This window comes from Epinephelus moara, chromosome 2 (assembly GCF_006386435.1).
Source record: "Epinephelus moara isolate mb chromosome 2, YSFRI_EMoa_1.0, whole genome shotgun sequence".
Lineage (NCBI taxonomy): Eukaryota > Metazoa > Chordata > Actinopteri > Perciformes > Serranidae > Epinephelus > Epinephelus moara.
Genome location: NC_065507.1, coordinates 33977198 through 34001347, shown reverse-complemented (window position 1 = coordinate 34001347; position 24150 = coordinate 33977198). Strand labels below are relative to the sequence as shown.

General features: G+C 42.4%; 1 protein-coding gene across 1 annotated transcript; it reads left to right on the top strand.

The window, feature by feature from the left end:
• Positions 1-7116: 7116 nt before the first annotated feature.
• LOC126404608 (flotillin-2) lies at positions 7117-20432 on the top strand. Its single transcript, XM_050067974.1, has 11 exons — positions 7117-7314; positions 9155-9236; positions 10285-10375; positions 11173-11296; positions 11846-11964; positions 13657-13770; positions 13867-13986; positions 14089-14303; positions 17938-18121; positions 19588-19737; positions 20198-20432. The coding sequence occupies exons 1-11, from the start codon at positions 7266-7268 to the stop codon at positions 20234-20236; spliced, it is 1287 nt and encodes a 428-aa protein (XP_049923931.1). The 5' UTR covers positions 7117-7265; the 3' UTR covers positions 20237-20432.
• Positions 20433-24150: the final 3718 nt, after the last annotated feature.

The following is a 24150-nucleotide window of genomic DNA, read 5'->3' as shown; positions in this document are numbered from 1 at the left end:
GGTACCAGAGCTCCGCAAAGACATTTTAGAAAATGCTAAGTTAACATTAGTTAAATCAGTATTTGCTAAAGTGAAGGCAAATTACTTTCGAGAAAGAACCAGCGTTGGCAGTTAGCCACCAAGAGTAGCCACTGGACTAACCACAGATAGTCTATGGGACTAACTAGCTTACTGCTACTTCCACTATCTCACTGGAAGTAATCATTTCTACAGTAGTGCCCTCAGGAATAAGGTGGCTAGAACCTTTTTAGGGTGCCAAATTTTTATCAAGCTATAGACCCCTTAAAGCTTCTATATAGAACAATTTCTTCTAAGAGTGTAGTAAACAAAGTAATCACAATGACCTCCACCGTTACCAGCTGCAATATTAAACTGATGAACACATTAATACATCAGTAATTATAATGATGACACGGGCCAGTCTGCGTAATGAGTACTTTTACTTTTGGTACTTAAATATATTTTGATGTAAAGTACTTTTACTTAATGGCAAGGATGACCCATGGCCACTCTCAGAAGAAAACCTCACCCACAAAATAAACATTTGTAAACAATTAGTCATGCTGTGTAACCTTAAATTTGTAAGGAAAACTTTCATTTTCTCACTGTCCTCCACATGTTGATTTATTGATTGACTGGGGCCTATTGACAATAGCAAAACTATATCAAACACCTGTTTACAAACTCTCACACAACTCATTTAGTAATATAATCCAAGTCTGATGTATCCAGTTGTATGCTCAGTACTGCACAAACACATGCATTTTCACAAAAAAAGGTACTATTTAAAACTGAACTGATAGTAAAACTTCAGTATGCTCTCTTTACAGACTCCAATACTGAGGTTTTCATATGAAAAAAAAATACTTGTAAAAGAACACTACTGAGGTTTTCATATGAAAAAAAAATACTTGTAAAAGAACACAATTTTTTCTTTGTACCTAATACAAATGTGAAATGCATGAATCAAACTGAATGTTGTGTCTCGTCAAGTATGTTAATTTTATTCATGTTTAGTGTTTCATATTTTATGTCATGCCTTAGTTTAGTTTCATGTTTAGTCCTTTGTTGTCATGAGCACTTTATGTTAAGTTAAAGTCACTCATGTCCAGTCTCGTCGTGCACTTCCTGTTTTATTTTGTACTCACCTTTTCCCTCTCGTTTCAGACCCTGACTTCCTCCCTTTGTGTGATTTTCCCGCCATTGTGATTGTCTACCCCGCCCCTGATTGGTTTCACCTGTGTTCCCCTACCTCATGTATAAATAGTCCTTGTCTCCCTTTGTCTTGTTGCCAGTTCGTCTTGTTCAGTCTGTGTGATGCCAGGTTTTCATGTTATCAGGTTTGATTCTAAGTTGTGATATTTTTTGATCCTCATTGTGAGTGTTTTGTTTTGAACTTTGTATATCCTCCTTGAGAGCGCCTTTTGTTTAAATTGATTTTGCCAAGTAAAATACTTTTGTTAAACCTACTGCGAGTCGTGCATTTGAGTCCACCAGTTTCGTGTCTAAGGTCGTTACAGAACGAACTGGCCAAGTATGGACTCAGCCGACCCGAAGAAACTCCAAACCGCCCTCTCTGCACAGGGCTCCAAGATCCATCAGCACGAGACACAGCTGAGCACTATCAGCCATGGCGTGAAGGACCTCACAGAGCGTCAGGAGGAGTTTCAAGCCTCAGTCACCTCTCAAGTAAACCACCTGGCAGTGCAACTACACCAAGTCCTCACTCACCTAGGGACTGCACCTTCAGTGACACCACCTGCTGAGATTCCTGCTTCTGCATCGACCATGAATCATGTTGCTCCATTGTCTCTGCGTTTGGCCTCACCGGAAAAGTTTTCGGAGGACTCAGGTGACTGTAGAACTTTCTTAGTCCAGTGTGACCTGCACTCCAGGCACAACCCGGAAGCTTTTGTGTCAGACCAGGCTAAAGTGGCGTTTATTGTGTCCCATTTAACTGGCAGAGCCGCCGCTTGGGCCACTGCTGAATGGTCCAGAGACTCTAACATCTGCCAGTCACTCAGTTTTCCAAGATACCATGAGCAAAATACTTGCTCACACCTCACCTGCCAGAGAAGCCTCTCGGGCCCTCATGCAGATCAAGCAGCGCCAACGTCAAGTAGTCGATTATGCCATTGAGTTCTGCACTGTAGCCACAGATAGCGGGTGGAACACACCAGCTTTAATAGACGCTTTTATGAATGGACTCTCGGAACCCATTAAAGATCATTTAGCGCCCTTAGAGTTCTCCCAGGATCTAGAAGCCATCATAGCCACGTCAATTCGTGTGGACAACAGGCTCCGAGAGAGGGAGAGAGAGCGGCGTCGGACTGCAGTTCCTCTTCCCAGTCACCAGGAGTACACTCCGGGGATCCAACCTTCAAGGACTTCTCCGTTCCCCACGTCGGCAGGTTCCGGGAAGACAGCACCACCACGTGCATTGGAGGAGCCAATGCAGCTGGGGAGGACCAAGATCTCTCCAGAGGAGAGACAGTGCCGTCTGCAGGAGGGGTGCTGCTTCTACTGCGGACAGCTGGGCCACTAACTTGCCACCTGTCCGGGAAAAGATCGAGCTCACCAGCCATGAGGAGGGCGCTGGCGAGCAGGTTTGCCTCGGCCTTTCCTCCTCGATCACTGACCCAGGTAAAACTTTCCATAAATAACCAGACTGTAACTCAGGTGGTGTTAATTGACTCTGGGGCAGGCGAAAGTCTCATGGACTGGAATCTAGCCCTACAAAACCAGGTTAAGACTGTTCCACTAACCCATCCTGTTAATGCGAGTGCCTTGGATGGTCGTTTATTGTTTAAAGTGACTCACTGTACTGAACCTATTCAGGTAACATTAAATGACAAACGCACAGATCATGCAGTTTCATTTGTTTGACTCAGCGCAGCATCCGCCGATTTTGGGGTTTCCATGGCTGAAAAGACACAACCCTCACATTGATTGGCGCTCAGGCAAAATTAAGGGGTGGGGAGAAGAGTGTGAACACTCATGTAAAACTAATCATGTGACACGGAAAGACATCTCTGAGGCTCCAGTGACTGAACTAAGCTCAGGCAACGACTCTGACTTACCCAGACTTATCAAATGTACCCTCATGTTATCATGACTTAAAAGAAGTCTTTAACAAGACGAAAGCCATGTCACTCCCTCCTCATCGACCTTTCGACTGTGCCATTGACCTGCTACCAGGCGCGCCCAACCCCAAGGGGCGCCTCTACTCTATCTCTGGGCCGGAGAGAGCGGCCATGGACGAGTACATCACCTCATCACTGAAGGCTGGAATAATCCGTCCGTCCTCCTCTCCAGCTGGTGCAGGCTTCTTTTTTGTGGGTAAGAAGGATGGCTCTCTCAGGCCATGCATTGACTATAGCCCCTTAAATGACATTACAGTAAAGAACCGTTACCCACTCCTGTTAATCTCCTCTGCCTTTGAACTGCTCCAAACTGCCACAGTCTTCACCAAGCTAGATCTTAGAAATGCTTATCACCTCGTCAGGATCAGAGAAGGAGATGAATGGAAGACAGGTTTTAACACTCCTAGTGGACATTATGAGTACCTTGTCATGCCTTTTGGACTTTGCAATGCTCCAGCTGTTTTTCAGACATTTGTGAATGATGTTTTGAGAGTTTTTGAATGTTTTTGTGTTTGTGTACCTCGACGATATTCTGATTTTCTCACCAGATACTGAGACTCATACAGTCCATGTTCGCCAAGTCCTTCAGAAGCTGTTGGAGAACCAACTTTACGTCAAAGCTGAAAAATGTGACTTTCATGCAGCTACTGTCTTTCCTGGGCTACATCGTCACTGCCAACCAGATACAAATGGACCCGGCTAAGGTCAGTGCTGTGGCCAATTGGCCAACTCTGAACAGCAGGAAAAAGGTACAGCAGTTCCTGGGGTTTGCCAACTTTTACAGAAAGTTTATTCGAAACTTCAGTTCTGTTGCCACACCCCTGCATGCACTCACCTCTTCCAAGGCACCTTTTCAGTGGACCCCCCAGGCCGAGACAGCTCTCCAGTGCCTCAAGGAAAGGTTCACCACAGCACCGGTACTCACTGTTCCTGACCCCCAACGGCAGTTTGTGGTTGAGGTTGACGCGTCCAACGAGGGTATTAGGGCGGTCTTGTCCCAGAGGTCCGCCAAGGACAACAGGGTGCACCCCTGCGCCTATCTGTCGCGTAAGTTGACTCCTGCAGAAAAAAATTATGATGTGGGGAACAAAGAACTGTTGGCTGTCAAGGCAGTGCTTGAAGAGTGGAGGCACTGGTTGGAGGGGGCAGAGCAACCTTTTTTAGTGTGGACAGACCATAAGAACTTGGAATACATCAGGAAAGCTAAGAGACTCAATTCCCGTCAGGCCAGATGGACCCTGTTCTTTAACAGGTTCAACTTCACGCTATCTTTTCGACCAGGCTCACAAAATACTAAACCAGATGCTCTGTCCCGCCTTTATGACCCTGAACCTATTGCCAAAGAACCTGAATCAGTCCTTCCACTGAACTGTGTGGTTGGAGCGGTTTCATGGCAGATAGAATCTGATGTGAAGCAGGCAAATGTTGTGACTCCAACACCTAGTGGGTGTCCACATAACCGTTTGTCCCTGTGTCATTACGCTCCGAGGTAATCCACTGGGCTCACACGTTCATGCTCATGCTCACATGCCATCCAGGTGTCAAGCGAACCATGTACGTGATCAAGCAGCGGTTCTGGTGGCCGGCCATGGAGAAGGCGGCCTCCGAGTACGTGTCAGCCTGTCCAGTATGTGCCCGAAATAAGACCTCGCCTCGGGCCCAAATGCTCTCTTTACAGACTCCAATACTGAGGTTTTCATATGAAAAAAAAATACTTGTAAAAGAACACAATTTTTTCTTTGTACCTAATACAAATGTGAAATGCATGAATCAAACGGAATGTTGTGTCTCATCAAGTGTGTTAATTTTATTCATGTTTAGTGTTTCATATTATGTCATGCCTTAGTTTAGTTTCATGTTTAGTCCTTTGTTGTCATGAGCACTTTATGTTAAGTTAAAGTCACTCATGTCCAGTCTCATCGTGCACTTCCTGTTTTATTTTGTACTCCCCTTTTCCCTCTCGTTTCAGACCCTGATTTGATCCTCATTGTGAGTGTTTTGTTTTAAACTTTGTATATCCTCCTTGAGAACGCCTTTTGTTTAAATTGATTTTGCCAAGTAAAATACTTTTGTTAAACCTACTGCGAGTCGTGCATTTGAGTCCACCAGTTTCGTGTCTGAGGTCGTTACACTGAATCAGCAGTCAGAATTAAATATTTACAGCTCTTACAGTAAATGATAAGAGAGACAAGCAGAAATGTATTATTTATTTACTTTTATTGATTCACTTATTAGATGTTTATAATCACTCGATGTGGAAAACCAGAGCTCTCAGAGTAAACACAGTACACCTCATTTCATTACATAACACCAACTCTTCTTCTACAGCTGCAGATTTTGAAGAACCTGCAGAAGATGCAATGCTTTTTTGGTCGCTGGTTGGAGTCAGCAATGACTGTCCATTTTAAAGCTGAGAACAAGTCCACCGCCAGCAGTGCGGGGCTTTTTTTTTTTTTTTTACCACAGGACGCAGAACAGACCTGGACTCAAATGAGACCGTTGCTTGTAAAAGTCCAAGCACTGGAACGGTCATATTTGAGTAGAATTGCAGATCAAGCTCAGAGTCAGAAAGGAGACATTTAGAGAAATATTTCTTAAAGACTCTGGTAGCCTATAACAGAATTCTCCCCCTGTGTCCACCAGTAATGAGACGTCTGCAGCTTCTCCTCACGTACTTTTAACATGCACTTTGCATGTTAATTTTAAGGTGTCAGATTTTATGTCTGCAGATTTTTGGTCGCCGGATGGTATCAGTACTGATTTTCCATTCAAAAGCTTTCAACAAGTAGCCTATCTTCTAAGCACAGCGGGGCCTTCACTAACCATTATAAGGGAAGCAGGAACAGACAGACCTGGACTTGAATGAAGCAGTCACTTCTTAAAGTCCAAGCACGGGGATCGTCACCTCTACTTAGTTTTCCAGAATAACCTTATTGACATGTAGGGTGGTATGATGGAGAAATCCGAGCGCATATCTACATTAAGTTCACAAAATGCAGCCCCTTCTGAGGCAGCTTCAATATGCACCTTGCATGTTAAAGTTTTTTTGCATCATTGCCGGTAGCAGGACCAGGATCTGAGCCTTCACCACAAGTAAGTTCTTCCAGGGAGGTGGTCTGACTTGTTCTGTCTCCTTAGTCCAGGTGAGCACCAGATTTTCATCTTGGCTCTGAATGCATCTAACATTTTGCGGGCATGACCAACCACCATATCATCTTTTTAAAAAAAGGATTCATCAGTAGGCGAACAGTAGGCTACATCCTCTAAGCTTCGGCATCTGTCTGTACAGGTCCTGGTATAGGCCTATTCGTGGCAAATGTTACTATGTTATGGATGATTATCCCCAATGCTTTTTTTTAGTTTTGCTTGGCTCAGTTTTTACTGACTTATCTGGTTTGTCAATGTAAAACTAAATCTAGGTTGAAGTTATCAGTTAGCTAGCTCATACATCTACAGCCTGTTACACTGTAAGCCTTGAAACAGTGTTTAGGCTAAAGATCACAGACATTTTCTTAAGTGACGTCACAGAACGTCTCAGACAACGCTTCCATTAGACCCTCCCACCCTAGCTACTACTGCTGCCTAGCAACTGTTGCTTGGCAACGGTGGCCTTTTGCAGCTTTCTCCCAAACGTGTATCAACTGAATAATTCGATCAATTTATCAATTTATTTGTCATATGAAATCATAAAATATTATATGAAATGTGATCTTTCTGTATTGTAGAAAATGAAACATCACTGAATGTTACCATGCAGTCTAGGATGTCCGCACTGCTGTTAAAATGCAGGTGAGTCAAGCAAGGTAGAGCACACAGTTAGAATATCAATAATTAGCCCAATTAATGCACATGGATGTTTGCCATCTCTGTTGTACTGGCACACAACATATCACAGAGCAGCTGAACGCTACTCAGTATTCAGTTGCTGTGCGCATTACGACAGCAACAACACAGCCCCTCCCCGCCTGGGCGGGGCTGTGTTGTTGCTGTCGTGGTGAGGGACGTGGAGAGTCTTTCGCACCGTTCACACCTGAAATTGAACAACGGATAACATATATATCTTTAACTCCGTGAGGGACCCCGCTGTTCGCTTGCTTATTGAATTTGCCTCTTCGAGTCAACATGGGGAACTGCTTAACTGTGGGGCCGAACGAAGCTCTGGTGGTCTCCGGTGGGTGTTCCATTTTCCCCGAGCTAGCGACGCTAAGCTAGCTGTCATTTAAGAGCTAACTGGCTAACTGATGTCGGGGGCTAGCTGGCAAACGTTCATCTTACTCTTGTCTGTAGTAATATAGCTTGTCTGCTAATGCCAAAAATGGAGTAGGTAGCCTATGTATTCTCTGTGTAAGCTATTAAATTAGTGTTAGTATCATCAATCACGGCTTGCTTAACGTAGAACCGTAATGCTAACATCGTTAGCAAGCAATGAAGTCACGGCAAGTTGGCGTTATTATCAATAGCCCGTTATAATAAGCTAACGTTACGGTTAAATTGTCAATTATAATTAAATATACAACCATGGACGCATGTGTAAATAGTTACTATAAAAACTACTAACGTTATCTGCGGATGCAGTCTGTCAGTTCAATTTGGCCCACGGTGATGTAAAGGGGGGCGGGTTTGCTCATCCTCCCTCAGCTTATGCTGTAATGTAGGTTAACGTCAAGTCAGCTGTGTTAAGTTAATCATTGGAGAGCTCAGGAAATAACGTTAATGCTAAATGAAGTGATCAATCTGTGTGCAAATGTATCTAAAGTAACAAAACCTGTAAAACGCTTTTTGACGTTTTTTTTCCCACCATTTCTTCAGCTGTGATGTGTTCTGGCAAATATTTACAGAGGTTAAACTTAGTTTTCTTATTTCCTAATTGTTTGAAAATGAACCACTGAATGGTAACATGCAGTCTAGAATCTCTAGACTACTGTAGAAATGCAGGTGTGTCCAACAAGGTACAGCACACAGTTCAAATATTACTAAATAGCCTATTTAATGCACATGGGTGTTTGGCATCTCTGTGGTGTTGGCACACGAAATATCTCAAAGCTGCTATATGGTGTACAGCAGTGGTTCCCAATAGTTTTTGCCTGTGACCCCTAAATCATAACAATGCCTACTTGTGACCCATCTTCGCCAGTTGCAAGTGGTAAAAGTAACTAAGTACAGTTACTCAAGTACTGTTGTAAAGTAAAATTTTGACATACTTGTACTTTGAGTATTAACATTTTGCACTACTTAATAATTCTGCCTCACTACATTTCAGAAGAAAATATTGCACTTTTTATTGAGATACATTAATTTTACTTTTAACACTAAAAAATGTCATTATCTGATGTATTCACTGGGGATAAAAACTGAATAACATAATAATCAACAATAAGACACCACTTTGGAAGGAGCCATTCTGAACATGAGTAGTTTTGATACTTTTTAAGTACAAGTTGCTGATAATACATCTGTACTTTTGCTGAAGCAACTCTCTGAATTCAGGACTTCTACTCATAATTGAGTATTTTTTACACAGCGATATGTTTACTAACCTAAGCAAAGAATCTCAGTACCTCTTTTACCACTGCTAGTTGTGTGTGTCTTTGGGTTACCGACTAAGGAGTGATTTTGTAATCCTGTTTTATTTAAAACATTTTTAAAGACCTGAAAATGTAAAACTACACGAGTGAAGCCTAGAGGGACATCTGTTTTAATCCCACAGCACCTCCTGTGTTCTATGTGACCTGCTGGAAGGGTACGGACCCTCAGGCTTGGAACCACTGCTGTATAGCATAGTAGTATATAGTGTGTAGTTTGCCTGCTGCGTTTACACCCTGAAGATAAATAAATATTTGACAAAACAAAACACTGCTCAGCATTCAGCTTTTACTAAATGCAGTCTGCATTTCTGTGTTTGCCTTTCTTGCACTTTAGATAATTAAAATGTTATTTGGCTGTTAAGGTTTTAGCGAGTAGATTATTGAACATAAAGTGATGATTTTATGTAACTGATTCTCTTCCCTCAGGTGGTTGCTGTGGCTCTGATCAAAAGACCTATGCTGTGGGAGGCTGGGCCTGGGCTTGGTGGCTCATCTCAGACACCCAAAGGTGACAACATTGTTAAAACATAAGTTACTATTTCTTATGTTGTCTTGAATTTGAGTCGGCCTTTTAGTATCTTCTTGAAATGCTTTTGTGAAAGCAAGTGCTGCTCCTCGCATATAATTGGATTATACTAATAAAAGCCCTCTGTTCAAAGTTATTTGGATGAAATATCAGAGGTTTTTAAAAAGACCACACTGAAATGGGCTTCTGCTGTCTTGGATTTCCACAGGGAAGTCAGTCCCATTATCTGCAGGCAGTCTGTAAGCAAGTGGTGGTCTGGTGGATGATGCTGGTCTTCCATATTCTGTCTACTATTACACACAGTGTTGTTGTTTCTAATGTACACAGGTTCAAAGGTCTCTCTTTTCCAGCTTACACATTTACACTTTTCTAAGAGGAATTGTGTGCTCTTGTGTGCTTAAATATGCCCTGCCCTCTTAAATATGCAGTGTCTCAAGACAGGTGCAGGTTAATTTTTTGCAGCAGTTGTTGTTGGTTGGTTGAGCTCTACTAGAATATCAAACATTTTATTACAGCAGTTTTATATTCCACAGCACTGTCACATGTCACAGTAGCGATAGTCCATCAGCTCATTTCCTGAGTATTGCTCTGTTGTGATGTTCAGTACTTGGATTCATATAGTCGTGTTAAATTGCCAGCAGAATGGCAGAGTAATGAAGCACAGCTGTGGGTGGATGATGGGTTCATCCCATTACCTTATTTTGCATCCACATTCCCTCATCTCTCTCTTTTCCTTGAATCTTAGTCCCTCCCACTGGAGATGCTTGATAAAATGCAAGGAAACCTTGTGAGGAGAGAGGAAACAAGGAAATATTTCTGTAGAGTAATGAGATTTTTTCCCTTTGAAGCGTCACATGAAACAATGTCTGTTTCTGATGACAACCGCAGCTGATCACTGCTGGATCAACTATCACTTGGCTTTAACAGCTGTAGAGACTTTTGATGGAGTTGGTGTCTGCACGTACATCTCTTTCCACTTGATATTCTTCTATTTATGGCCGAAAAAATGTGCCTTTGTTCCTTGCTGTAGGATAACTCTGGAGATCATGACTCTGCAGCCCCGATGTGAGGATGTAGAGACAGCAGAGGGGGTAGCCATCACTGTCACAGGGGTGGCTCAGGTAAGACCACATCCCAGTGTCCTCTCTATTCCTACATGGACCAGGCCTCATCTGTCTTCATCTGTTATCACTAGGCCCGCATATTGAACGATAATATTTTTATACTTACTGAAATGTGTCTTTAGCGTAGAATATTAACATTTTTTAAGTGCAGATAGCTGGAATGTGATGTCTGGTGAGATTCTTTATTCTTTAGTTCTTTATTCAGAGTTGTTTGATATTTTTTTGACTCATTTATTCAGGCATAGTGGTGCAGTTGATTGTGTTGAGACGACAGTGAACATTTAAGAAGTTTGGCTTCTCTTGTGGTTTTGTTAATTGAGGGGTTTGTATTTATTAAGTTAGAAATAAATAAATACATTTGCTATTAGTACCAAAAATCAGGGAAAGTATCAGCCTTACAACTAAAATAATTCGAATAACACCCTTATGCCGTCAGTTTTATGTCATGTTTCGTAAACGTGATAGAACATGCTCGTGCACATTGTATTATTTCACACGTGCAGAAATTAACTGCCACTCACACAGTATAAGCCCTCGTGATTCAATTCAGCAACTGAGACTGAAAACACGGCACCTGCATGTAAACAACTAAGCAGCAAGAGCATAGATCAGCCACTATGTGTAAACGAGTGCCAGATTTGCAAGTGCATTTCACAAAACTGTCCCTTTCACAGTTTTTGCTTAAATATTTAACACAGTTCTAGAGAATATAGCTCACCCATCACATACTTTGGCGCTAGATGTTGAGAGTTTGGTCTTTTACCAGATGAGCTCACCTCACTGTGTCTTCTCAGGTCAAAGTCATGACAGATCAGGACTTACTGGGGGTGGCTTGTGAGCAGTTCCTGGGTAAATCAGTCATGGAAATCAAAGCTGTGGTTCTGCAGACTCTGGAGGGACATCTCCGCTCAATTCTTGGTATGGACATTCATTTTATTTGAATACTTGCATTTGTTAAAATAAGGACACCTACATTTATTTCCTCATATGCCTCTGTAAATACTTAATAGTGGTTTTGGGTTGCAACTAACGATTTATTTGATTTTCAATCAATGTGCCAATTATTTTGTGGATTCTTCGTTATAGATAATAGAAAATGTCCAAGGTGACGTCCTCAGATTTCTGATTTTGTTTGCCCAACAGTCCAAAACCAAAAGATATTGAACATACAATTCTATAAAACAGAGAGGGGAAACAAATTTTCACAATGAAGAGGCTGAAATCTCTGTCGTTTGAAACATGCAAACAATAAGTTAAAAACCTAATGACTCTTTGAAGTTTGTGTTTCTTTAGTGATAGGATTTAAAGCTTTTCTAAAGTGTTAAGAAAACTCTGCCATCCTTGTTTTTACATAAGCCAAATACATTTTGATCAAAAATAAAAATGCGTAAGACTGCTGCTGGTTTGTAAAAAGTGGCACACAAGGACATGTGGTAAGGAGATACTGACAACGTCTCTCTTTTGCAGGTACCCTGACCGTAGAGCAGATCTATCAGGACAGGGACCAGTTTGCTAAATTGGTGCGGGAGGTAGCAGCTCCAGACGTGGGAAGGATGGGCATCGAGATTCTCAGCTTTACTATCAAGGTGGGTGGACACTAGGGCTGTGTAATAAATCGAATTTTAATCACAATCATGACTTTGGTGTCCCACAATTACATGAACGGCTGCAATGTCGACCCTCAGAATGGATACTCCGCTCATAGAAACCTCTGCCGTATATCAGATCAAGTTCCTTCAAAACTAACAGCCAAATTAAATTAAATTTTCTCCAATCCAAAGAAAAAACGGCACATGCTGATAAAGATCTGCAGCCTCCATCCAAGAACAAACCAGTACACAACATGCAGCGAGGGTGGACCTCGACCGATTTCTGGGTCAGCTGGAGAACGAAAGAGTTGGGAAGAAAGAAAGCCCAGTTAGCAAAATGGAAAGCACCCTGTGTCTGTCTTGAGCTAGCTGGCCAAAGCTTTCTGTGCTGACATTTAGCTAGTCGACCTCCTAAAGTAGGGCTTGTTTATGGGTCGTAACATTAAGTGAGAGAGACAGGAGCATTTAGATGACAGACAAAGAGGACAACTTGCACACATTCTTTTGTTGGATCAGCGATGAAAACATAAATGTATGCATAACATCTAAAAGTCTAAATCTAAAACAATTATATGAAAATGACTGTTTATTGAAATGGGGTCTGGTGGGTTTGTTGATAGCGATTACAGGGCTGCCTGTGGTTAAAAAAAAAAGAAAAGAACCCAACTTGGTAACATACAGTGTATGTTTATAGGCTAAGCAGAACTGTAGAAACAAACATCTTGTTTTTAATAAATCAAATATGTTGTTCTGTGCTCATTAGAGAAGTCATCTCCACAAGTTTTAATGGCTCTAAAGATTGACTGGTAGATACGCCCTCCTCCTGTAGAGTTTATTGTTGTTGATTCGAACTAAATGAAGTGTGGTGCAGAGACAGTGGCTGACCGTAGTGCTTCGCTGAAAGCCCAGAGTCCATTTTTTTCCACACCAATTAGTCCGGGCCAAGATGGTTTCTGTGATGCGTCAGTGCCAGTTAGCTCACTAGTGGAGGCCTCAGACATTTGTGGTTTTATCTTTATATGTATCATTATTTCATCTCATTTCTCGATTAAAAAAAACATCTAAATAATTGTGGTAGATTGTCTCTTGGTGTAGATATTATTTGTAAAAGGAGTTGGAGTCCTGATGATCCTTTTATGTTATTGTTGAATTTAGTTGAGACCTTTTTACGAATCAATTGCCGCTGTCATCAGTTCCAGTTAATGAGGCATTTGCTTGTGCTGGAAACTCTTCAGTGCATGTGTGGAAATCAATAAGCTGTTACCATGCACAGATAAACTGCACCAGACAGATTTTCTCCAATCAGTGGTGAGAGAAATGGGATATTTAGAACACATACTTACTACAAATCAAATAAAATGCTTACTCCTCAGGCCCCTGAAACATTTTCTTCACTTCTGATCTGTCCAGCTTTTTCATGAGAAATTATTATATTTTGACTTCATGGTTTAATTCAGCAATTACATTATGTGGAAAAGATTTACCTCACAGCCAGATTGGGTTTTGACAAATGGCACAAATATATTGTGTCTCATCTGTCACAGCCTTACGTTATGATAGCTAAAATCATTTTATTTTATTTTATTTTTTTATTTAATTTTACAATTTAGTGTCAGTCGCACTTCAGTTTACTGTGGTTCAGTGTTTACTGGAAGCTTATAGGTGTAACCTGTTTGTCTGTGCTTGCAGGATGTGTATGATAAACTGGATTACCTGAGCTCCCTTGGGAAGACCCAGACTGCAGCTGTCCAGAGGGATGCAGACATTGGTGTTGCTGAGGCAGAGAGAGATGCTGGGATACGGGTAAGGAGGCTCTAGCAGATGGGAGACTCTGAGAAGTGGGTTTTGTTGTGCACAACAACCAACCGAACACTGCTTTACTTTTTTATTGTCTCACAGGAAGCGGAATGTAAGAAGGAGATGATGGACGTGAAATTCCTGGCTGACACCAAGATGGCCAACTCCAAACGAGAACTGGAGCTGCAGAAAGCTGCTTTTAACCAGGAGGTCAACACCAAGGTGGGCACCTGAGGTTTGAAACTGTGTTGAAAGTAGGTTTCAATCATAATGTGTGTAACCTCAGGTGTGTATGTGTGACCGTGTACGTGCTGATGTTTTCAGAAAGCAGAGGCCCAGCTGGCGTACGAGCTGCAGGCAGCAAAGGAGCAGCAAAAGATCCGCCTGGAGGAGATTGAGATCCAAGTGGTGCAGAGGAAGAAACAGATCGTTATCGAGGACAGGGAGATTGACCGGACAGACAAGGAGCTCATTGCCACAATCAAGAGGCCCGCTGAGGCAGAGGCCTTCAAAATGCAGCAGCTGGCTGAGGGGCAGAAGTGAGTGAGAACCCTTTGTTTAAAGAAGCGTTTTATGAGTTATTTCAATCAGTATCACCAATTAGTAGAAAGTTCAAGATCACTGAGAGAAGTGTTAGGCACAGTCCTCACTTCTCTTGTTGTCTCACTACAATGGCCTCTAGTTGACCTAAAGCCCAATTCACACCAAAGATTTATGGCGAGACGTGTTGAAACTTGCAACTACTTGCGATGTGCCGGTCTGCAACATTCTGAAAACCTGCCAGTTTACACCAATGCGACTCGGCGAGACGGTGTATCTTCTCCATACCAACGACTCTTTGCACTTCCTTTCTAACTTCCAGCTTTTCTTACCTATTTGGTAGCTGAATATAATTTGTAGCTTCTTAAAATATGAATGAGGATAGTGATAGCAAGATATTTGCTACAGTTGTGTTTAGTGTTGAAGTGGTGAAAAGGTAAGCAAAATGACCGGAGCTTCAGATGGACTGTATTCAAAATAAATACATCAAAATAATTAAAATAAACAGCACGGATTAATTGGCAAGAAGCAGCAGCAGCAACCCACTGTCCAACAATAAAACACCTTGACGACAGAGACTGACATACATGTCAACAGCCTCGAGGATATAAATGAGAATGACTGCTGATTGACTGTTTGAACAGGTGACATGCTTTTTATGTTCTAAAACCAGCCGCTGATGACTTGACAAACTGAGTCACAGGTGACACCATCAGCCAGTTTGAGATGAGTTGAGACTGGCCAGTTTAGACCACTGCAACTTTTCTCTGCAATGTCCAAAAAAGTTTTTGTGTCATTGCTAATTTTGGCCTGAGCTGGGCATAAAAGACATGACCTAACAGGCTGAGTAGAGCCAAGATCTGAAACATATTGATCATGTCAGATTGCGAAACATTTTTTAAAAGAAGCCCATCGCATGCTTTGTTTTTCTTTCCTGAGTGCTGAGTGTTTGCAGGCAATTTCCTCCACACGGTCCAGTAGCAATATTGCAGCTTTGTAGTTTGCTTCTTTTTTTGTTTTTTGTTTTTGGAATAACAGCAAGCTTGTAACCTTTGTAGCCGGCATGTCTTGTGAAAATTTAATTTGCCCGTAGCAACGGTCTCCATTTATTAGCAATAAAAATGTGAGTAGGAGGAGAAGGACAGTGAGGTTGTTTAAATACCTGCTGAGTGGGAGTTTCAGTTGCCAAAGGTATGGGAAGATATTTACGAAGGATTTGTTTTCTTTTGTTAGGCTCTAAACAGTCAGGGTGTGCACTGGCAAATAGGGGAGGAAGTAGCATCACTAAAAATGGCGTGCTTTGGTTTAGGCAGAAAGGTTTCTAAGGTGTTTGTGTTGATTGGCTGAAAATAGCCACTGAATCTGATGTGCCATTGCTGACTGACTACTGCAGCAGAGGAAATTATGTCTGAAATTAACACCTGAGAAAAGCAGGTGTAAAATCTGTGCAGAGGGAGAGAGAGAGAGACAGGTCTTAACAGTGACAGTGAGATGTATCTCTCCATTAGCATCACAATATAAGACAAGACATTCACATCTGTAGTCTTAGCAAATATCCCCTTGTCTGAGACAGAGAGTGAGTTTTGGCAGTGGTGTTTCTGAGCTTTTAAAATTTTAGGCTTCAGGGCAGCACTTTTTTTTTTCTATTTTTGTGATTATTTCCTGCTGTACAGGGACGTCACAGGTCAGGAGCTACAGAGCACCACCATCAGTGTCCTCCTGGTAGAGTTTCATTGTCTTGCTTAAGGACATACTAGCAGGACAGATGATGATCTTTCACATAGGCTTGAAACCAGTCCTTCCAGCCTTGCATCCTTACCAACAACAGAGTACTACTCACCGTGCCACATTTCTTCTGCTATGGTTATGCAGCTGAAATTTTGCTAAACACGTACATTCTTTAGTTGCACTTTCAGCCAAATTTCAGAATTCTGTGTGATACTTTAAAGGAGCAATGAGCGAAATTCATCATTTCTAGATTGAAGGAATTAAAAAATTGCGTGTTGATCTCCAGCCCATTGTTTACAAGCCATGTGAACGTTCATGTGAATCCCCCCCCCCCCCCGGAGCCCTTGGCCCTCCCTCCCTATAAAAGGCTACAGCCAGTGAGCAATGGCAGCGCATATTTTCGAAATGAAATGGCAGAGAGCGGAACGAAACCGGGGCTAACCGGTGCTTCCTCCTCAGGCTCCATTCCACCGCTGCCTCTCCCACTTTAATCTCAATAACAATCCGGAGCTAGCTGGGAGCGGCTAGCTAGGCGTTAGCCGCAGCACAGCCGGTTAACCTCCGCTAGCGTCCCAACTAGCCCCGGCTCTCTGTTTGGATCCAACCGGAGCACCGAGCCCTGGTTTGTTATTCAGGTTAATGTGGGAAGAAGCAGCGGGTTTATCGGGCAGCTGAGTGAAGTTGGGTGAAGTGGAGGCTGCGGAGGAAACACCGGGATGGGTTAATGTCTGGAGCTTGAGTTATTAGCGGCTCGGTCCCAGCAATGGGTCAGGCGTTACGGTTGTGTTAAGTGAGTAAGTTAGCCCGGCAGCCCAGCTAACATTTGCAATTAGCATTGTAAAATGTAGCCTCCCCGTCCGGAGCTTGAGCAGCCTGCGAGCCAGGCGGGCAGCCTGGCAGACTCTAGCTGACCCGGCTAGTGCTAACACCGGGAGCTAACGCTAACATTCCTCCTCTTCTCTGTGAGTGAGAGCGATGTTATAGCCTAGCAGGCAGCCCGCGAGCCAGGCGGGCAGCCTGGCGGGCTCTAGCCGACTCGGATCCCGGCTTGTGCTAACACCGGGAGCTAACGCTAACTTTCCTACTCTTCTCCGTGAGTCAGAGCGATGTTTTAGCCTAGCAGGCAGCCCGCGAGCCTGGCGGGCAGCCTGGCGGGCTGCTCATGCTCCGGATATTAACCCATCCCGGTGTTTCCTCCGCAGCCTCCACTTCACCCAGCTTCACTCAGCTGCCCGATAAACCCGCTGCTTCTTCCCACTTTAACCTGAAGCGATGTTTTAGCCTAGTGGGCAGCCCGCGAGCCAGCTGCCCGCTAGGCTAAAACATCGCTCTCACTCACGGAGAAGAGGAGGAACATTAGCGTTAGCTCCCGGTGTTAGCACTAGCCGAGTCGGTTGCCACCGGCTACTGGAGTAACTTACATCTATGGAGTGCTTCTACCAGCTCCTCTAGTCACTGAGCCTCACCTCCATCTCAGCAAATATATTACATTTATTACTGGGACCATCATCATTGAAGTAGGCAGGGGAATAGCTAAACACAGCAGAGACCAAGACATCGCTAACTGCTAGACGAGGCGAGTGGGGGGTGGGGGGGGGGTGGCGGTTGGAGAGCAGAGGTAGAGGGAGGAGTGGCTCATGACACACTTTGTTTTGGTCTACAGGCAGTGCACAACAGCAAACCTAGTGGTGAAACGATTTCGCTTTTTGCCCCTTTAAGTAATGGAGTCATAAAATTCATAATTTTCATAAAGTAAAATTTATTACACAGTTGTGATACAATGTTGTATGATGAGATTAGAAGTGGTAGAGTTAAGCAACATAGTGTGTAATGTAATTTTGATGGATGCGTTGATGGATGAATCAGATGTCAGTTATTATAACTCCTGTGTTTCCCCTGCCTCAGGATGAAGACGGTGCTGATAGCCCAGGCTCAGGCAGAGAAGATCAAGAAGATCGGAGAGGCGGAGGCTAGCTCCATCGAAGCAGTGGGCAAAGCGGAGGCTGAGAAGATGAGACTGAAGGCTGAGGCCTACCAGCAGTACGGAGAGGCAGCTAAGACTGCTCTGGTCCTTGAGGCCCTGCCTAAGGTAAAACATAGATAGGTTCTCCAAGTGTCCTTAAGAGTTCCATAATGCACATCCAGCTTTACTAAACAACTTGTAGTTTTTGATGTTTGAGTTTGGTTTGTGTATGAATAATACTTCTTACAGCAAGCATGAACCAGTGCTGCATCAGTGCATGAGTCCCACAGAAGGAGGAATCTTTGTTGAAATCAGTACATGAATCAAAAAATGTCTTCCATAAGCAATATAGACTGAATCACAGTGATGTCACGTTAACAACAGCAGTCACCTCTTATTAGAAAACTGGTAATTGATTTCAATTGCAGAGATATGTGAAATCAGCAAACTTGTTTATTTGTCATATCTGTAACATTTAAAGATGTGTAGTTAAACATGATGGTCCATCCTGTCTGACGTAACTGGTGTGATTATCTTATGTAGTGTGTTGCTGTGCAAACATCATAGATAATTCAAATCTACCAGCACAGAAGCTGAGCAATATACTGCCGTGGACAGGGGCCACAGCAAAATGTTTATGGTAGTCATATGAAATATAAATATCAGATTAATTGTGCGCTATATTTGGAATATTTTCACCGCTTTACCTCACACATTGATCAAGTCAGCTAGATCAGCAACTCTAGTGGTCTTAAATGACTGTTTTTGTCAGTGGAGTCTGGTGGCTTTGAGATAACAGCTTCAGTTACCCATCAGAAAGTCATGCCTGACGGTGATGTGAAGCTGTGAAAATATTCTAAATATAGTGTACACTGACACTGATATAGATTTTTTTAGATGCTAAAAACTAGCCAACTGAGGCAGTGTTTGCTCAGCACTGTTTCATTTTTATGCATGTGAGGCAGAGTTTTCTACCCAGAGGTTATTGCAACCAAACATTCTGATTCCGTCCATAATTTCAAAAACACTGTGCTACAATTGGTATAAAATGGACAATTCGTCATATTGGGAAATATTTGTGTCCAGTTTTCTTGCTAAGAGTGAGTTGAGAAGATTGATACCACTGTTCGGTAAATACAAAGCTACTGCCACAAGGTTAGCTTAGTTTAGCATAAAGACGGGTCTGACTCTGTCTAAATCTAATAAATCTCCCTCACAGTCCCACAACATGAGCGCTTACACAGCTGGAGCATTTTTTGATTTGTTCTACGAAACTAGCATGCTGTATTTTACACACCCAAGTCAGCTGTATTTCCATGGAAAAACTTTTAATAGTAGCAGTGTTCTGTTCTCAAACCCAAATTCATTCAAGATGGTCAGAAATACATTTTTAGGTATTTGGATATGAAACTGTGGAGAAAGTGGAGGAAAGTTAACAGCTCTCAGTCCTACAGTGGAATCACCACTATTGCCTCATCTTGATGATTCACAGGTCATGAGACTATGACTGTATATTGTGTCACATGAACACTTTGTGTGGGAGATTTATATTATTTCCAGCTTACAGTAAATACTCACCTGTATTTTTGCAGATTGCTGCCAAGGTGGCAGCGCCATTATCCAAGACCAATGAGATAGTCATCCTCAGTGGAGAGAGCAGCCGTGTGACGGGCGAGGTGAACCGCCTGTTGGCTGAACTTCCTGTGTCTGTCAACGCTCTCACTGGAGTGGATTTGTCAAAGGTATGCATGCTTTATAATACAGACGTGTATGTGAACAATGTGAATGTATGTGTGGTATTATTAAGCTGTAATTTTTTAACACCTGTTAGTTTTTGATAGCTAGCTGTTACCATGTGGGATGTAGCTTGATGCTAATTGAGGACTTTTAATTAATGTATTTCCGTTTGTTCTTTTTTGTAAAACATTTATTTTACAAATTAGTTGTTTATATTAAAGCTGTGGTCTCTAACTTTTATAGAAAAAATAATGATCAACTTTAGCTTTTTCTTTGCTGGTAGTAGCCTAAAATGAGTTGAAATCTGCCAGTTGAGGCTTTTGGAAAAACTTATAAAAGGACAGTGAATAGAAAAGAATGTAGGTCATGAAGGCACTCCAGCTTGGTTATGTAAAATTCATGAGGGTTTGTTTCAAAGCCGTAGAGTTTCAGTGGCAGGTTGAATAATCTGTCCTTTTTCAACAGATCCCGTTGCTGCAGAAGATGAGCAGTGCTCAAGCCTGAAAACCGACGACTCCACATGATTCCAGTATCTGTTGTATGCACTCTGATAGACTGCCTTTAATACACTTGAAAAATTTTGTTGTTTTATACGTATATACTGTATACCAAGTGAATTTTGGAAACCTCTGGTGCCTTACTTTATACAGCGCCAGAATATCTGAATGCACTGCTGCTCATTCAAAGATTTTTTTAATTTAGTTTTAACATGGGAGCGTTTTGTGTTTTTATTTATTTTTTTGTATTTGAATATATGAATTGGCCCGTTTGTATAAAACAGGGGTGGCCAACCAGTCAGAGACCAAGAGCCACAAAAATTACCGTGGTAGTACAAAGAGCCACATCATACATGTGAGCTTACAAACGCACTCCCTCTCTCACACAAACACGAAATGACATAAAATCAAAATCCATACATTTCCAATTTTCAAAGCCAGATTTATTTATCTCACACACAAATGAATAACCATGAATAGAGATACACACAAACACAGTCTCTCCCTCTCATACTGTCTTTCTGACACTCACCATCCTTTGATTGGACTTTGAACTTATCCCACAGTAGTGGCACCATGAGGTCATGTACCGTGGTGTTTCAGTAGCAGCCTACTGCGGTCTACCGTTGGTACCAGTATACCATGCAACACTACTCCACACACATCCACACACAGTCTCTCCCTCTCTCATACTCTCTCCACACACACACGCACACACACAAAGACACACGTTTCTTCCCTGCCATTTTTTGTTGTGCGATATCGCCACCGCACTGCCATCCTGCATTCCTCCCGAACTCCACACCCTCTCACCTGCCCATGCGCACTCCTCTCTCTCTCACTCGCTCCACTTAAGCCTGTTACATTTCTTAAAGGGCCATACGCACTCATAACAATAAATTGAATTTTTTTATGAGGGAACCCACTGAGCAAGCAATGTCTGTGGACGTCCAAGTCTAGTTGATATCACGTCTGTGGATGTGATATCAACTAGACTTGGACGTCCACAGACGTTGCTTGCTCAGTGGGAAGCGGAAGAGCCGCACGCCGATGGTTTTAATTAATGGATCGAAGAGCTGCACACTGATAGGCAAAGTGCCGCATGCGGCTCGCGAGCCGCGGGTTGGCCACCCCTGGTATAAAATGTCATCAAAGGGAAAGCTGATATTAGAAAGGTGTTACGGTTGACCCACCTGCTGACTCTCACCGAGGTTATGGCTCATTCATGCTCAACGTTAAATACGTTTACAGACAAACATGGAGCCTTCAGTTGTACTCTGCGTTCATGTAGTCTATGTTTGTGCACGTTTTCTGAAACCTCATGGTCACAGAGGAAACGGAGAAGTACCATTGGAGATAGTGGGCGCAGTGTCGCGTAGTTCAAGTGAGATATGTCTGTAGGACATGACAGAGAACAAATTTGTGATATAATGAAAAGAATAGATTGTCCACATGTCACACTGTATAGAATGGCCTCACACACTGCTGCCATCTACAAGGCTGCCTCCTTTAAAAGCTTTTACGACCTCCTCCAGTTTGTCCTTGTTGGTTGTTGTCAGAAACGTTTGACTTTGCCCTCTAGCGCTGTCTAGTGGATGTAGCTGTGCCAACAAAATGGACGCACAGGAGTATGTCGGCAGTGACGGTTACAACGCATGAAATGAACATATCTATTTTCATACGTAAAGGGAGTAAAAAGGAGCCTTGACGATGTGACAGCTGATGTTAACACCTATTCCTTGGTATTTACACATTTGGGCCTCTGCTCTCACTTTTTACATTTTGCATGATGCAGGCCTTTTTGTTGATTTATATACCTCTTTCTTTGTAAGTAGACACATCTGCATTCCCTAGATAATCTGAATATTGTTAATTGTAAAGTTTTCTTTGTATTGTACTTGTTGTAATTTTCAACTATTTATTTGAATGTGACACTGATTGATTTCTACAATGTAACCGGTGCTCACAATCTTAAAAGAAGCCCCTTTTATTGTGCAAAATTTGTCTGTTGCCCTGAAAGAAGCTTAATTCTTGACAAGCTGTTCGTATCAGTCAGTCCCTCCAGGATTTCACGTGGATTGTTTTTGGGATTGTTGCAGCCTGAAATGCCTGATTTCATGGCAACTCTTCTAAAAATTGCGATGCATTTTGCAATGTTAGTGGTGCTTTTTATGCAAGGAAAATACAGGGACAAAGGAAAACTGCAAAAGTAGTTGTGATGGTGTCTCAGATTTGGAGCCTTTTATTATAAACATCTTAGTTTCCGTCAGAACTAGAATGGATTTGTGATGGTAGAGGCGGTATATAGGTGGGGGCTGACAGCTGATCATCACCAATCAGCTGTTGATGTCACTCAAAGCAGCGCTGCCTCTGTGAGCGGCTCTCCTCCTGCTCTCTCTGCCCGGTTAGTGCAAACTAACACAGCAGTAGTGGCTAACATCCAACATCAAGCTGTTTAACGGCCCAAACTCACACCGATAACAAAGCGGCTTGAGTCGGTTGTTAAACCCGTTAATTACAGTTGGGTAATGTTAGCTGTGGGATGCTAACACTTAGCCCTGTCACTGTGTGTGTGACTCTGGTACAGAGCTCTCCCACAGCAGTAGTCTCATGATAAGAAAGAGAATGAGAGAGAGCGGGGGGCAAGGAGGGGCTGAGCGAATCGATATTCTGCACTCAGCTCTACGACGAAATGAGATTTTACCCATTCTTAATCGTCAAAGTTGCAGCAAAGTTGTGGTGATTGGAAAAATTGCAAGGTAGTGGCTGAATTGGCGTCAGTTGTTGTCGCAGCATCCTGGAGGGATTGATCAGTCCAGTTTTTATGGGGTAGCTTGTAACGTGGTCCTTAAATACTTAATGTGGGTTTTAATGTAAAATGTTAGTTTCGGCCTAGATCAAAAAGCATCATTTGGTGTTTAAAACAAAAAGATGAGAAAGAAGGGAAAAAATATTTCATGGACAAATTGTAAACATGACTAGCTTGGAGTTGTGTGAAATATATTTATATTGTTTGGAAAAGGCTTAATGTGAATAGATTTTAAAACTGAAAGGCCAGATAGCGATGCCAAATAGAATAGACTGTCTTTTAATTTTTATTCTATCAGAAGGACCTGGAGTACTGCATAGTTTATCTGATTTCCTACTGCAAATATCTATAGATGCTAAGCCATGTTTGACAGGGTGTGTCGACAAACCAAACTCCGACACTTTTCAGAGAAACACACTCTGTTCAGTGTTTGTTTTTTAATGACTGTGACATCAAATATAGAAGTATCTTTTAGCAGAGTACTTACCACACAATGTTTTATCTATTTAAATCTTCGATGTTGCTGTTTGTGAATGGTCACAATGCTTTGTTGTTTTGGGGTCTAATGCACCAAATGTTTAGCATCAGTGCAGCAGTACAAAGGATCTGATGTTTAAAGGAGGGGGGCATGTCCCAGTAGAGCCAGCAGTGAGTTCTGCTCATCTCCCCTCAGCGCTGTAAAGAGCTGCACTCACCTACACTACACCTGAAGTGGCGAGACAGTAATGTTTAGTTTGAGCCTCATATCTCAAGCAGGTGACAACAAATACAGAGGTAGTTTTATGTGATGCTGAAGTAAACAGCCAATGTGAGCATACTGACATAGGATTCACAGAAGACTGTTATTATTATTATTGTTAATATCTTTTTTTGTGCTCATCCTTTGCTGATTTAGTTACTTGACAAATACTGTGACCATATTGATTTGTTTAGCTTCCAGTGTGTCCACTGTATATATGACATATTTGTGTTATATCCCTAATGTTATTTACAACACGTGCACTACTGTGTGTCTCAAACGGCCATGTATGCTCTTGCTGCATGTCACCCATCTGTACTCAGAATAATCCGTTCACTCTTAGCTAATTGTTGTTCTAATAAATCCAAATGTA